Source organism: Lichenostomus cassidix, chromosome 1Ab (assembly GCF_008360975.1).
Source record: "Lichenostomus cassidix isolate B80296 chromosome 1Ab, HeHo_3.0, whole genome shotgun sequence".
NCBI lineage: Eukaryota > Metazoa > Chordata > Aves > Passeriformes > Meliphagidae > Lichenostomus > Lichenostomus cassidix.
In genome coordinates, this window is record NC_139481.1 from 9,201,530 (window position 1) to 9,217,238 (window position 15,709).

Genomic DNA, 15,709 nt, shown 5'->3' on the forward strand with positions numbered 1-15,709 from the left:
TTTTTAACCAAATGCCAGCAACTCAAATCCCTTTTATTTCATGCATTTGTGGCTCCATTTTGCAAAGGAAATATTTCAAAAGGGGAAGTAATCAATGTGGTGGGCCACAGGAAGAGAAAAGCACTTGAGAAGAAGTCACATTCATTTTGTTCTTACATGCACAGAGACTCCAGTCAAAGAGGCAAGAACCCACACACACTCCCAAGTTACATTTAAGGTATGGTAGTACAGATGAAGCTGAGGAAATGACAGAGGAGAGGGAGATTTCTGTGGTTTTCAACTGCATAGTAAGATTTATTTTGTTTTATTTTCTGACATTCAGGGCTTGAACAATACAGTAATAGACTCTTAATTTCACTGTACCTTACATTCATTAGCAAGAAAAATAAGCCTAGCAATCTGGATAATAAAGAGGCAGTTTAGCACAGTGCAGAACTTGATAAGTCTTCTGAAAAACTTCAGTAGGGCCAAAAATTAGTAGTACAGATTTTGTTTACTTGCTAAGCCCCTTCAGTTAAGATGAGAGAGCGAGAAAATCAAAAGCATCAAAATAGTTGGCATCAAAACAGTTTCTGAACAAAAGGTTTATCAACAGCCTCAGCAATTTTTATCTTTTCCAACCTCAGTTTCTTCTAGATGGCAGCTTTCCAAAGTAAAGACCAATTGTGCTGGTTTTAGGGAAAAGAGCCCCAAACCATTAGATTTAGCCTGTTCTGCTCACCCCTGCTCTTGGAAAAATCACCAAACCAAACAGGGAATTAAAGAGCAGAATACAAAATATTTTCACAGAAGCCCCAGAGGTGCAAGTCCACCAGTCCAGCTGTCTCTGCTCCTGCCACAGCATCACCACCCACTGCTTCATAACCACCCTGCCCCACATGCCCCAGGGGTAAGCTGGTCAGCAAAGCATGGGGTGAATCCAAATGGGACACTGTGGGAAGCCAGAGTACCTCCATAAATCCTGCACACGTTATCTTCTCCTGCACCAAGTCCAGAAGCTAATTTGGATATGTGCTTGCCTCAGCTCCAAAGCACCTAAGTGGGACAGCAGGCAAAGCTGAGCTGAGCTGCTCCCACATGGCCTCAGTCCACAGCCCCTGGCATTTCTCCCCAAACCAGCCAAAGTGCCTGCTGGATCCCATGGTGAGCCAAATCAAGCTCCTTGCCCACCAGGAGCATTTGTTCCTTTATTATTTCTCAGATAATTCCTTGGTTATGCTGATCACCCTATTCTTCTTTCATCTTAAAATTTTGTTTACAAGGAGTAGAGATGAGTCACCCAGGGCCACCAGTTAAATAGTAATTGACTGGAGGTCAGAAAACAAACATCCTCAGTTTCTCACCTTTTTCCAAAACTCTACCAAATCTGTTAATATTTAACAATTTCTACCTTTTATTTTGTCCTGCATGCACCACCCTTATCTTTCCCTGTTGCACATTGACCATGATGGCACACATCAGCACAGCCCATTTTCAGCCAACTCACTCAACCATTTCACTGTATCTTTACGGAGAGATCACCCTTTTTCACATCAATCCTACTCCTGCAGTACAGCTCTTCAGTATCTAACTTCAGTATCCGCTCCAGCACAGAAAACTGCTTTATTTTTATTTGCATTTTAAATAGTTGACACAATCAAAACAACTTTAACCTTTTTACATGCTTTCTTCTGCAAGCTTTCTTCTGCTACCTTCTACAAAGGTAGACACACCACCACAATTCTTTGTACAGGTAAGAGCTATGGCATGAAAAATAACTCTGCTCCTACCACATTTGTCCCACTGCCTGGCATTAAAAGCTAGACTGAGCCTTTACATTCCTCATCCAAATACATATGCAAACATTGACCACAAAAGTAATTGGATTCAGATAGTAATAAGGCATTTGGCATTTAAAATAAAGAAGTGAAAGTCTAAACCACCACTGTAACTTAATGATCAGTTGTCGCACTAGAGATCATTAGACAAAAGAAATCATTTACGTTCCCAAGTGATTAATCTACAGATTCTTACTGTCTGTTCTACCACAGAACATAATAAATCAGATTAATAACTAAGGGAATGTACAACAGTGGAGAATTTCAAACTATTGCAAAAAAAAAACAACTCAGCACCGAAACTGGCTTCAAATTTCAGTTCATACTAGAACTGGTGGCAAGTTCCCTGAATGGGAGACAACAAAACCAAGAGAAAGCATTCTACCCTAATTCATCCTGTTTCTGCAAATGCATAAACGCAGATGTACTTTCATTTAAATCACCTGCATCTTGCTACTTTCACATCACAGAACAAATAAGATTTGCTCTCACAAGAGGCAAAGCAGCATGCATTACTAAAGAAGTTTCATTTCCAGTATCTCTTCCACTTCATATTAAAGATACAAGTTCTGTTCAATCAGATAAAACCAAGACTTTAGGATTAAAAGGAAAATCAAGCCTTCCCTGTAGGTGCAGGCTCTGTTTAGGTGACAGAAATCTTCCAAGACCCCTATTACAAAGAATGGGAATGGATATCCATTGGATGACCAGTTTTTTTTTCCATCCTCCTCCTGCGCCAGCTGAGGCCAACTGTGAGCCATTCCTTGGAGACAGATCAGCCAGAACCAAGAGTGTCAGAAGTGCCTTTCCAGCAGTTCTATTTGTGTTTGATACAGTATTGAAAAGAACACTCTAAAATAGAAGTGATTTTATCCAGAACTTGTGAAGCATCACCAGGATATGTTCTTCCTGGAGCACATCAACACCATCTTGGTTTCACCAAGAACTAAAAGCAAAGGGTTACTCACTGAAACACTACCAGATGAAAGTTATAATGTTTTTTGAAGTCTCTTGATGACTATGACTTATAATTCCCTGGTCCATAATATCACACTTTCCAAGGAGCTATTTGGAAACATCCCATTGACAGCACCACAACTGCAAGTGGTATCTGCAGGCCAGCAGACCCCAGGTTAGCTTCCAATTACACACAACAGTCACAGAGAAGATGAGGATACACAGGAGAAAATCCACCACAATAAGGATACTGCATAGTAGAAACATAGTAGGAAGAGATGATCACTTGTCTGGCCAGCTAATATCTGAAAAAGAAACGGATTCTTTAGGGTAAGAGTTTTCCTTGGAACCTGCTTCTGTTTTAACTTGAAACATGACTTCCCATCCATTGTAGCTGGCACACGAGTTTAGAAAAAGTTTGCAGAAACAGTGAATTTTAAATGAGGAGACTCAAACTCCAGTATGTTTACACCAAATTCTGAGTGCTGATGAGGCACATCTTGCCAGGGATTTCACTTCAGACAGTGAGATCTGGGGCAGGAGAACCTGCACAAGTAATTTCGCACAGCATCTCACTGAAAACAACTTTAGGCAAGCAGTAATATTGCCTTATTAGCATTTTAATTTTTTTAAAATTGGTATATGCAAATAGGTTATAACCTTAAGTTCCTGGTGAGCACCAACACCTTCCCAAGCACCAAAAGGTTTGGGCAGCACATAGTGAAGGACAATACTCTCTAGACTGTCCAGATGTTGTGGCACAAACCTCCCACTAATGTATTAATGAAAAGAGAACCACCTAAATCCATTGCAGACTTAAAGGGCTTTTACTGACATGATAGACTGGACACAAGATACCTTAATGACATTTCCAAGGCAAGAGAGATTAAGGTTCAAGACACTCTCCTTCCATACTCCCTCTCCTAAAAATAACTTAGGAATTAGCTAAGCACTGGATTTAGCTGAACAGACATATCTGATCAATGCAAAGATTTTCCCAAAACAAATGTCTTCATTTATGTGAGATTACCTGTACTAATACACAAGGAAGGTGGGTAGAAGTCTGGAATTTTAGGCTGTCACTTAACAGGCACATTATTTCTTCCCCTTCTCTTTTCATGTCTCTCCCCTTACCCAGCTCATCCTGTTTCATACTCTTGCAGCAACACTGGTTTGGAGGGCTGGGAATGAACTGGAAGGAAAATCTGACTGAGCTGAACACTTTTGGGCTGAGGAGAAAAGTGTTACAATCATTTCCTAGACACATCAGCTCCCCAGTTCCATCCCCTATGCTGAATAAACATTTTTCTCAGCACAATGGGCCACCAGGGACGAACTTATTATGCACCACTCTCTTGACATGAGAACACCTCGGTCTTCAACACAGCTATGATCAAAACAGTGCTGTCAGGAAAATACTATCAAACTCCATGTTACAGATGGTGTACTGAGGTGAGGATCAAGATCCATGGACAGCCTCTGAACCTCAAGTTCTTCCATATGAATTACTGCTGCTCTATAACAGTAAGACAACAACTGAACTGAACTGAATGGTAACAACAACCAAAAATAAGCAGCACCCAATATTTCTATTTTTCAACATCATAAAGACTTCTGAAGGGCTTTCAGCTGAAGATTACTGCACCATCTCCTCCTCCCAGACTCAGTACTGTTTCAGGCTGTAAAGCACTGTGTGGCTCAGCTCACAGGCCCAGCAGGTACCAAACCCAGCAAGGTCACCAAGACTTTGGTCATTTGGTACCAGTGCAGATAGAACATAAATGCTCATGAAAAGAACTTAGAGAGAAAGCAGATTCCAGCGTGCTGCTTCAGCAATGTTTCCAGTCCTTTTCAACCACATGTGCTACTTCTTTTGTATTCCAGTGACACCCTGTGGCACTTACCTAGACTGCAGGCTTTCCAAGTCTCAATATCCGTATTTTTAACTTATGGGTTAGCCCTGTAGTCAGAACAGCAAGCCAGAAAACAGAGAAAGGACATTGCAACCCTGAGTTGAAGGATTGCTGGTGCACCTCATTACTCCCAAGGCATGCAATGCACAGATTTCTCCTGCACAGCAGTCACTCACTAGCAGCCTGTGCTGCTGTCACAGGATCCCATTTGCTATTACACTTTTCTCTTGGGTAAAATACATCATGGCCACGTTGATGCAATGTGGTGAAAATAATCTCATTTTAATGCCTGAGATTCTCAGGTCTTTTACTGCAACACTGAACTGCACTTAGCACTGCAATATTTCTGTCTAAGTTACACAAGTGACTCCCAGAGGACATCCTAACTGCAGCATGGGATCATAAAGTCTCAGTTTTCACTGCATTAGAACAGACTCATCTACCTTTTCAAGATTGTAATTTCTTTATGCATCAGCATATTAAAAAGTAAACAAAACCCCCATACAAGTGTATTCAAACAGCAGCCTAGTATTTTACTGTTTGCCCTTAACCTCATGAATAAAACCAAACATAAATAGCAAGTGCACTCAATTTTGCCCTTCAAGTCTTTCCCACGTGAAGAAACAATCACAGTGGATCTTTAATACAAGAGGTAGACAGGAGATACTGCACATTTTGCATTTAATGAACATACCAAGGGCCAGCCTGGGCATAACCTGTCTTCTCCAAAATCATGTGTCACAATTACAGTTAGTAAACATTTTGAAACATGAGAGAAGTAGGTAAGTGCAACACAGGTAAAAGCACCCAGGTAAACAATCACACACATACAGACAGGAAAACATCAAACAAAAAACTCCACAAGCATCCGAGATAGCAGCTCAGACACAAAACGTGCTCACATCACTGCAGTGACATCTCAAGAACTTCTCAAGTGTCTTAAGATTGCTGAAAGATGAGTTTCCACCATAAAAAAGAAAAACATCTCTCATACTGCTAATAGAGTATTGCAAGGATGACCACAGGCTGAGTAGTGTCTCAGCAGCTCCCACCAAAGGCTGCCTGGAGCCCCTTAGCTCAGTCTGCATGGTCAGGGAATCAAGAGCAACGTGTCCAGAAGAGAAGGGGGAAAGAGAGAGTGAAGGGAGGAGTGTGAATCCTGACCTTCAGTTCCTTCTTCTGAGCAACAAATGCTTTCTAGCCCGTACTTATTTAATACAGAGCGTATAAAACAGACAGGTGAGCACAAAACACCTAAGGAAGTTGCCATCTTCTGAATAACCAAGGCTCTTGTAGATCTAGTTTAAGGGTGGAAGGGAGAATCAATTCTAACAGTCCTGCTAGGCAACTTGCCAGTCTCCAGAACCTGTTTGTTACTGTTAAACTTCAAATATCAACCTTAGCACTCTACCATACAAATTTGAGCTATACAGACATGAACACTGTTTCAGAACAAAAACCTTCACTCAGCTGGAACTGACAGGAGCTTTGCCTTCCACATCAGCAAAGTCACAATCTCACCCTGAGCATCCATTCCAGATACAAATTATTGCTGTAGAGTTTGTACAGCTCCTCCTGCCCATTGTCCTTGACTAACTTACCCCTTCTCTGACCACTGCCTCAGGATGAGGGAGGCTCTCGAGCTGAGCTGCACAGCATGCTGGCAGAGCGGTGCTTACGCACAGCTACAACAGGCAGCAATTCCACTTCCTACTAACATTACTACTCCTCATGTTGCTACTACTGCAAACTGAAAATTGGGATGTCCAGGAGATTATCTGCATCTCAGGGTTAGTATTTAATCTGCAACTGCACATCTTCTGGTTTATGCATGCAAGGGTGTCAACAAGCCAAGCATACCATGGCCAGCCCATGGAATTTCCATACATGGAAAATAGAGGGAATATTCAGTATGTCAGATCTCACTGTATAAGCCAAATGAAGCACAAAATTCCAGTTTTCTCTTTTGTTAAGATGCCCTAAGAAAGGAATAGAGGCATATCAAATTTGATTCTAAGCTTCAAGGTTTCGTAACAATGAGCTTGCTGACCTGTGCTTTATTGGTCAGTTGTTGATCTCATCTCACACAATTATCCACAGAGAACGTGGTTAAAGCTCAGCTCCCACCACACTGCTTTGATAACAAGGCTTAGGGTTGGAGCAGACCTGCTTTTTCACTTGTACCTTAACAACCTTTTTGGTTTTATATAATTTTAGTAAATCAAACACTAATTTAAAAAGGGGGTATTATTTACACATATTAATTTCTGGAATCTGCTCTTTATTCTGCTAATAGTGTTTGGGCAGGAAATAAAGATGAGCAGAGTTTTCGAATGATGAGATGTTACAGAAAGTGCAGTTAACTGCAGACAGGCAGCAGATACAGAAGCATCCTCTCATGCTTTACCTACCATAGTCACTTGACTGAATCAGCACACATAGGGGAAAAAAACCCAGTAATTATGGTGCAATAATTTACACCCTCTTGGTTAAAAATAATATGTCTAAAACTGACTGGTCTAAAACCAAATAACCTTCTGGACTCAGATAAACTTATTAATTCCTATAAAGCCTAACATCAAACAGAAACATTCCATTTTCACAAGTAACACATTGCAACGCTGATGCTGGTCCTGCAGTAAGACACAAGCATTCCAAAACCAGCCACCAGAACATTAACATAAAGAACATTAACATAAAGAACATTAACATAAAGAACATTAACAGTGGGTCACACAGCATCACATGAAGCAAGCTACACATGTACACATGTAGCTGGTATATACAGAAAAGACAGGTATGTACAGTACATATATGCAGGATCTATATGTATCTCCTAGACACGTTTCTAACAAGAGCATTTTGTTTGCATGCAGTTTTCATTGATAGAAAACATTGGGTTCAACAGATGGATATCCATCAGAAAAGATGCCAACAGACACACTAAAGAGAAGTGAGAAATTTCACTGGCCCGTCAGTCAAAGACTCATCAATTCTTAACAACAGGGCAGTAATGCTGAATAAAAGCACACAAATTTGAAAGACAGAAAGAAAAAAAAAAATCTATCCAGATTTTGAAGCCTGAAGACCTTTGAGGACAAAAAAAAAAAGTTCTCCATGTGCTTTCCCATCATGTGCTTACCCTCATCTGGAAAGATTTACCAGCTACACTCCAGTAGAACACACTAGCTCCTCTGCCTTACCAATCAGATGAATGTGATTTCCAGTCTCTTCCCAACATAAAGAGATTACACATTCTGTAAACATTCCTAACTACACTTGGATATTTTGGATGTTATAAGCAATTATTTTCCTTTCACCTTAGCCAGTTAATAGTGATTTCAAAGTACACTGGCTAATGTGCAGATAGTCCTCATTAAAGTATGTGGCAAATTGATAAGCCAGGACATGCTTAACTCCTTCCCACACGGTATTTTTCTTCAGCACATCTTCTAGTGTATCCCAAGGGTAGCTGCACCCCAAGGGCTGCACTGCCAGCTGAAGAGCTCTGCCACAGAGGCTCTGAAGGTAAAGCAAGAAGGATCTGCAGGTGACTTGAGATCAAAGCTTATTCCAAAGCTTATTATCACCAAAGCTTATTCCCATGCAGCAAGATGGTGGGGAGGAGCAATATGTGCCTGAGGAGATCCAACAAGAGTCACTGCTGTTGGGTTCAGCAGAAATTGGAGCTCCAAGGTCCTCAGCCAGGGAGGAGGCCAGGCTAATTGCCTAGGCAGACAGGCTTACACTCCTTCTGTTCATCTGCCAACACACAAACCACACCAAGCGGTGTAGAACAGCTTGCAAAGGGACACAGGGCAAGGTGGGGAACTCAGAATCTGCAGTCCCTAATGCTCTCCCTATGGGTGTTGAGCATGTTTGGAGAATGTCTCACCACAGACTCAAATCCTCTCACACAGAAAACTGAGTTAGTTCAGGTCTCCAAACAGTCAACAAACTACTGAGGAGTATATGAAAATCAGACAACATCTTCATCCACTCCTTCAGCTATCCTTTCGCCTTTGAAGGGAAAGCTCCTTTCCTCAAAACTGAAGCATCTTCTAGATTCTGATTTCAGGAGCTACTTTCAAGCCATGAATTGAAAATGGAGAGACAGTTCTCTATAACAAAGAATATTGGTCCACAAGCCTAAAAAACAAAACACCAAAAACCAACCCCACTAACAAACAAAATAACAACAAAGAAAAAAAATCCAAAACCCACCAGGCAAATGTACTCACATTCCTGGTACTTCTTTCCACCCAACATGCACATTTTCAGAGACCTTGTTACAAGCACTAAACATGGGGTTCATCCTACAAACCTGGATGTTGCAAATTCCAGTAGAGGCCTTTACCCTCAGCAGTTGCAAGGAGCAGATCCTCCTTGTAAGGCACAGGGACAGAACTATAAAAGCATTCAAGTATTACCATGTGTAGAGAATCAAAGGAATAAAGTTCACTGACGTGTGCTAATAGCTAAATTCCCTACACTATAAATGGAAGCACATAGGAGCACATAGTGAGGAAGGGCAAAGAAAAGAGGATGTAAGAAAATACCAAGGAGTGAGATGTGACAAAGTCTTGTTTTAAATGCAGTAAACTCTAAACATCCATCCTTCCTCCACACACTATATGCCAGAAAGAAAAATACACTGGTATTTTTTAGACAAGTAGCTTTCTTGCCTGAAAAATTACTTCATAAAAGTTTAAACAATTCTTTCAAGGTAACACAAGCTTACGCTTCCCACCCTGGAGACAACAGAAGATCCATGGGTCATCAGTGCAGCATCATAATTTTCACCCCAGTTCTTGCTCATAGATTTCTCAGCATCTCCCTATGCTCCTCAGCTGAAGATGAACACCAGCTATAATATATGACAAGTTTTCACTTCAAAATATATTGAGACCAAAAGGATACTTATACAAAAGACTCCTTATGCTGGATCTTCACTTTCTGCCATGTAACTTGGGTTTCCTTGTTGCACTGCTTCCAGGTAAACTGTAGCCTCAACTTTTCAGAGCAAAAGTCTCCCTTTGTTCTTTGAGAAATGCCTCTCTTAATAAATAACAATAATAAATACGGGCAACAAGCAGCACGGTAAATAAAATTCTCACTATGTTAGCCTTAATGTATTAATTTGCTTCTAATTCATGACTGATAAGATTTTTGCTTAATATGCCCTTAAAACCATTAAGGGCAGAAATGCCACAACCTTACTGAGCAATCTCTTCCCATGCTTTGCTATCCACATAAAAACAGCAGCATTACTCGTAGGACAAGAATCCAGTTATTTTGGGCTGGAGGATGCTAATGAGCTGCACACAACGCCTTTCACAAGGCTAAAAGATGAAGACCATCTATGTTTGATAAAGAAATGGAGAGCACAAGCAACTAGCTGAAGGTCTGCAGAAAAGACACCTCTCACCCCTGTGATATGTCTGGGAATGCAAGTGAGCCTTAAACAGCCTCTGCTGACTTTTTTCTCTCAGTGCTGGAGGGACCAGGATTCCCTATGACAGAAGACATGCTGCATATGATGACAAATGCAATTTGCACGTGACATAGCTGAACTGTTCATAGGCCAGTGTCCAGCTGCACATTAGCACAGTGCTTAATTCACAGAAACAACCCCTGCTCTCCTGGGAACTTGTACACAATCCAAACATCATCAGACAAAACAAAACAGAAGGAAAAGTATCATGTTCTTGCAGCAGGCCAAGCAGGCACCACCAACAGCTTCAACAGTTAAAATATCTCTCATTAAAATTATTCTTTTAGTAGTAAGATTTCCTCTAGAAATAAATCAGAACACAAAACAGGGCTGCTGAAGTATCTCTAAATAACCACAAGCCCATATTCAGTGAACTAACAGTGCACCACTTATGCTTAGTACTCAGGATCACACTTTTAAGGGATGCTGCCACAACAGCTTCCTCCAAACAAGGAGCAAACAACAAGGAAAATGGCAGCACAAAAACATAACCAGTATTTTCAGAGGACTGGTTACCAAAAGTTTGTTTCAAGTTACTATAGGTGCTGTTTTAGTTACAGGTAAATTTAATGTACAAGACCCACCCAGAGGGAGGTCACAGTCCTCCCTGACCTGTCAGCAGCAGCTGAAAGTCACCACCTATCTGGCATATTTTGTCAACCAGTCAGGATTCTCAGATGGTCACAATAACACCAGGCTGACCTGAAGAACCACGAAGTGAGATTGGAGAGCAAACTAATCACAAAATCCAAAGGGAACAAGAGGAGGCACAGTGATGTAAAGAAGCTTCTGCTGCTCACACTGTGCCTTTCCAGTGAGACAGTACCCTCTGTTTCTTCTGCTTTTTCATGCTGAATACCTTTCATCAGTGCAGAATTCTAGCCATAAACAGGAAAATGTTTCTTTCCCTAAAAAGCCTTCATAGATAAATAAAGCTTGTAAGAAAAACAGAGAGAAACTTTTTACATTACAGGGCCTGTAATGAAAGGGCAAGGGACAAAGATTTTAAAGCAAAGAGGGTAGGTTTAGATTGGACATAAGGAAGAACATTTTTTTATTATGAGGGTGGCAAGACGCTGGAACAGCCTGTCCAGATCACAAGGAGTCTTCAAGGTCAAGTTGGACAAGGCTTTAAACAACTTTATAGCAGCTTTGAAGTACCTGAAGTGAGCCTACAAGAAAGATGGAGAGGGACTTTTTACAAGGGCTCATAGCTGTAACTCTGAGGTGCAATTCTCCCTGTAGATGTCAAGGGAAAGCAAGAAAGATGCAATGGACATGACACTGGCATTGTCTTTCAAGTGAGTGCACACAGTGGTAAAGATTTCCAGGTTCACTGATCACAAGCTCAACTCAATATGGCTAGGAGGAACAAGGCCATTTGTTTTTCAAGAACATGCAGTATTTACATGACCATGTGCTTTGTCAGTCCATTTATTTAATGATTATGCCTCTTTTGAAACTTAAAAGCAAAACAAAACCCCTTCGCTTTGCTTAGGCAAGGAAAACTGAATAGAATAATAAAGTCCACAGGGACTGTAAATCCACCTTTTCAACTCTCCAAGCTGGCAGATGAGAAGACCCAAGTTTTTAGAATGAGGGCCTTCAAGATCTTGAAACTTTTTCAACCTTTCCATAAACATAATCTTCCATGTGAAGAACACAGATAAGAGACCAGTCCAAAACAGAACAGTTTCTCAAGTGGGTCTGTGGCTGATCTGCCCTCTCTCAAGAGTCAACTCACTCAACAGCCCATGCTGCTTTCTGCAGTAAACACAACTATCACAGCCTGGTTGTTCAGGTAATAACAAGTACTTGAGGCTGAAAAAGCTGCTCACAAAAGTGATTCAGCATGCAAAAGTCTTGAGCAGTCACCAGATGTCACCACGTCTCAGAAGACTCATAGGGAAGCAGCAGGCCAAGTGACAAAAACAGAAGAGAAGGTTTCCATCATCCATGCATAGCTTCAGATCCAAAGTAAGGCCAGAAAAAGCAACTCAGTCACCAAGACAACCTAAAGTGAACTTTTAAGAGTTGAAGGACCTGGACTGGTCATCTAAAGCAGTGCCCTCCAGCTTTTCCATCTCAGCCACATGGCTGCTCTCTCTTCTTTCTCGCTTCCCACCTCAAGCCCTGTACCCTTGTGACTCAAACACCCTCACAGGAACACCAGCTCTGGAAGTGATCACCAGTCCCACTTTCCAGGACTTCCATCCACAGGTCTTGTGCAACCCAGGTTTGCTGTCAAGTCTGAAGCTGCATGGAACTGAAACTCTTTGTCATCACACTCTTACACGGTGCCAAATGTTGTAGCATCCTCTAAATTTGGTCTCTCCTACAAAAACGTCCTCATTTTTTTTGTGGATTTGGGTTCCAGCATTTACATTTCAAGGTGCCATAGCACGACCCTGGCTCTGCCTTGAATATAAAGCAGGACAAAGCATTTGCTTTATAGGCAAAGCATGTTCTGCTCTTTTTTCACAGCCTCCCTTTCTGCCCCTTCTGCAGGAAACTGCAGTCACTGCCATGCACATCTAGAACTTATCCATCAGTACCCAGTAAAATGCCAAATGTTTGGCCCAATAGGCTATCATAATGTCCACAAGTTCTAGTCATGCTCCAGAGCCCTCATGCAGTAGACACACACACACAAACAAAGAAAATGTAAAGAGCTTCTATCCAAAAAGTGGTGGTGTGATGCTACCTCTAGTAGATTACCTCTAGTGATGCCTTTAGGGCAAAGTGGCTCCCATGACTCGCCAGCAGCCACCCATGAATCAGTGACACTCTAACCAGAAGTGCCTAAACCCTCAGCTGTACAAAACCACATCATTTCTTCCAGTAGCAGGGAGGGCTAAACACCCCAGCTCCATCCTCTCTGTCACAGCAGGCCTGCAAGGCATGAGCAAGAGCTGCTGCCCATGTATGCATGCACAGCAGGCCTGGCATTTTCAAAAAAATAGGGTCTCACTGTATGTCCTCTGCACAGCACAGACACACAAGTTTGCTGACCCACACTGTTCCAAGGAGAGGAACTCAGGAGGAGGCTGTTTTCACCAAATCAATTTGTTCAGGCTGCTCCAGACATCTTGCTTCCTAAGTGACTTTCAGATACTAAGGACACTGTGCAATCTCCTCAAAAAGAGATAGCTAGAAGCCAGGCCACAAAACACAGTTTTTGCTAAACTGTAGGCTTGACAACTTTGATTAAAATCTTCACTTCCCTTTGAACAAAATAGAAGGAACAAAGAATGAGTGCAGAAGATGAAAGAAAAAAAAAGCGTGGGAGAAAAAGAAACAAAGAAAATTCTCAGCCCATCTACCCCACCCCAAAAAACAAGACTAAAATCTGCTCTGTGTTGGAAACTCCCACCAGGTAACTTCATTTCAAGCAACTGAACAATACACGGGTAGCTATGACTCTGAGAGTAACACACAACTGTTTTTAGGAGACCAGAGCAAAACAGGAGATTGTCATCCCTTATACATTAGAATGTAACACAGCATCTCTCATCAGACAGTGGCACAGGGCAAGCTGGTATGCTTGGAGCTGTTCTGTCCTCACAGTCGATGGTTCCATTGCAGAGAACATTACCAGCACAACTCTAAACCAGTTCACCCACTGTTTAGAAGGACTGGAGTAATTATGACAGTACAAAAGAGAGTAAGGTTTAAAACAACACGGGTAGTGAAAAATAGGGACAGAACCACGCAGTTCAGTAGAAACCTCAGGATACACAAACTCCATTAGGTATGAAAAAAGAAGGTATTTAAAACCAGAGGAAGAATACTCTCTTACCTTTCAAGAGGGGCTGGAAAGTGGGAATTTCCTGCAGTTTTATGACATCTGGATCATTGCTGACATTCCGAGAGGACTGTGTTCCTGGGGCTACCACCACAATGTCGTCCATTTTTGCTCGTTGCTTGGCTGGCAGCGGAGATGCTGGGTATGGGAGGGAGAAGGAACAATCAAACTGATAAGCAGATTCCACCAGAATCCAAGCCTATGCGAACATTGCTCTACCGAACATTGCACAGGTATGCTTTTTATAGCACATTGTCAAGATGACAGAAGGGCTCTACGCTGCTTTCTCTCGGCAGAGCGGGGAGCAGCTGATCCCGGCACACCTGCAGCACTGCCGGCTGGCTGCTGCTGCCCGAGCCCTGAGCTCCCCGCGCCCGGCCCGGCCCGGCTCTGCTCGGCTCTGCTCGGCTCTGCTCGGCTCTGCTCGGCTCTGCTCGGCTCTGCTCGGCTCTGCTCCGCTCCCCCGGCCCGGGCGGTGCCCCCGCGCCGTCACAGGAAGGGCCGGGCCGGGCCGCGCCGCCGCTGCCTCCCGGAGAAACAGCCCTTCCCTTCTCCCCAGCCGCCGGCCCTCCCAAGGAAACAGCCGTGCCCTTCTGCACAGCCGCTGCGGCGGCACAGCCCCGCTCCCGGGGAACGGCCCCGCGCCCTCGCTGCCTGCCGCGCACCGACCTGCGGCGCTGGGCTCGCCCGGGCGGCTCTCGGCCTCGGCGCTCTGCTCCGCGCCCATGGCGCTGCCTCCGTCCCCCGCCCGCCGCGGCTGGGGGCTGCTGCCGCCCACGGGGTTCCGGCTGCGCCGGGTCACGGCGGCTCCGCCCGGCAGGCGGGGCCCGCTCGGGCCGCTGGGTGTGCCGGGCTAGGCTGTGCCCGGCTAGGCTGTGCCCGGCTAGGCTGTGTCCGGCTAGGCTGTGTCCCGCCGGAGCCGGCACGGGCCCTCGGGATGCGGCAGAGCAGGGCTGCTCTGCTCGGCCAGGGAAGCTGCTCCTCCGCTGCTCGGCCCTAGTGAGGCCATGTCGGCAGTGCTGTGTCCCGTTATGAGCTCCTCGGTGTTACCGGACAAGTTGCTCCTTTTAAAAGGAGCCTCTCACAGAATCACAGAATATGCTGAGCTGAAAGGGACCCACAAGGATCATGGAGTCCAGCTGCCAGCCCTGCACAGACACGCAACAATCCCACCTGTGCATCCCTGAGAGCTTTGTCCAAACTCTCCTGGAGCTCTGGCAGCCTCAGGCTGTGCCCATTCCCTGGGCAGCCTGGGCAGTGCCTGACACCCTCTGGGGAAGAACCTTTCCTGCTCTCCAGCCTGAGCCTCCCCTGGCACAGCTCCAGCCGTTCCCAGGCCCTGTCCCTGTCCCAGAGAGCAGAGCTCACTGCCTGCCCCTCCTCTTCCCTCCCCACAAGCTGAACTGCCATGTCTCCCCTCAGTCTCCTCCAGCTGAACACACCAAGTGCCCTCAGCCGCTCCTCACCAGCTTCCCCTGCAGCCCTTCACCATCCTCGTGCCCTCCTTTGGACACTCTCTGATGCCTTTGTGTCCTTCTGATATTGTGGCACCAGAACTTGCCCCAGGATGGGAGGTGAGGCTGCCCCAGGCCAGAGCAGAGCAGGACAATCCCTCCCTGGCCCCGCCAGCGATGCTCAATAATTGTGCCCAAATCAGCTCCAAGTGGGTAAAAGGTAATTCTGATAGGGGGATCTGCAAGGACCAATTCAAGGCCACCAACCC

At 44.1% G+C, this 15,709-nt stretch overlaps 1 protein-coding gene across 1 annotated transcript in view; it reads right to left on the bottom strand.

Annotated features, from left to right (window-relative positions):
* Positions 1–14,813, bottom strand: part of BORCS5 (BLOC-1 related complex subunit 5) — a 61,942-nt gene extending 47,129 nt beyond the window's left edge. Inside the window, exons 1-2 of the mRNA XM_085049718.1 lie at positions 14,656–14,813; positions 13,981–14,124 (exon numbers count right to left, since the gene is read on the bottom strand). Coding sequence (XP_084905844.1) covers positions 13,981–14,124; positions 14,656–14,713 — 202 coding nt within the window. The 5' untranslated portion in view covers positions 14,714–14,813. The remainder of the gene's footprint in view (positions 1–13,980; positions 14,125–14,655) is intronic.
* Positions 14,814–15,709: the final 896 nt, after the last annotated feature.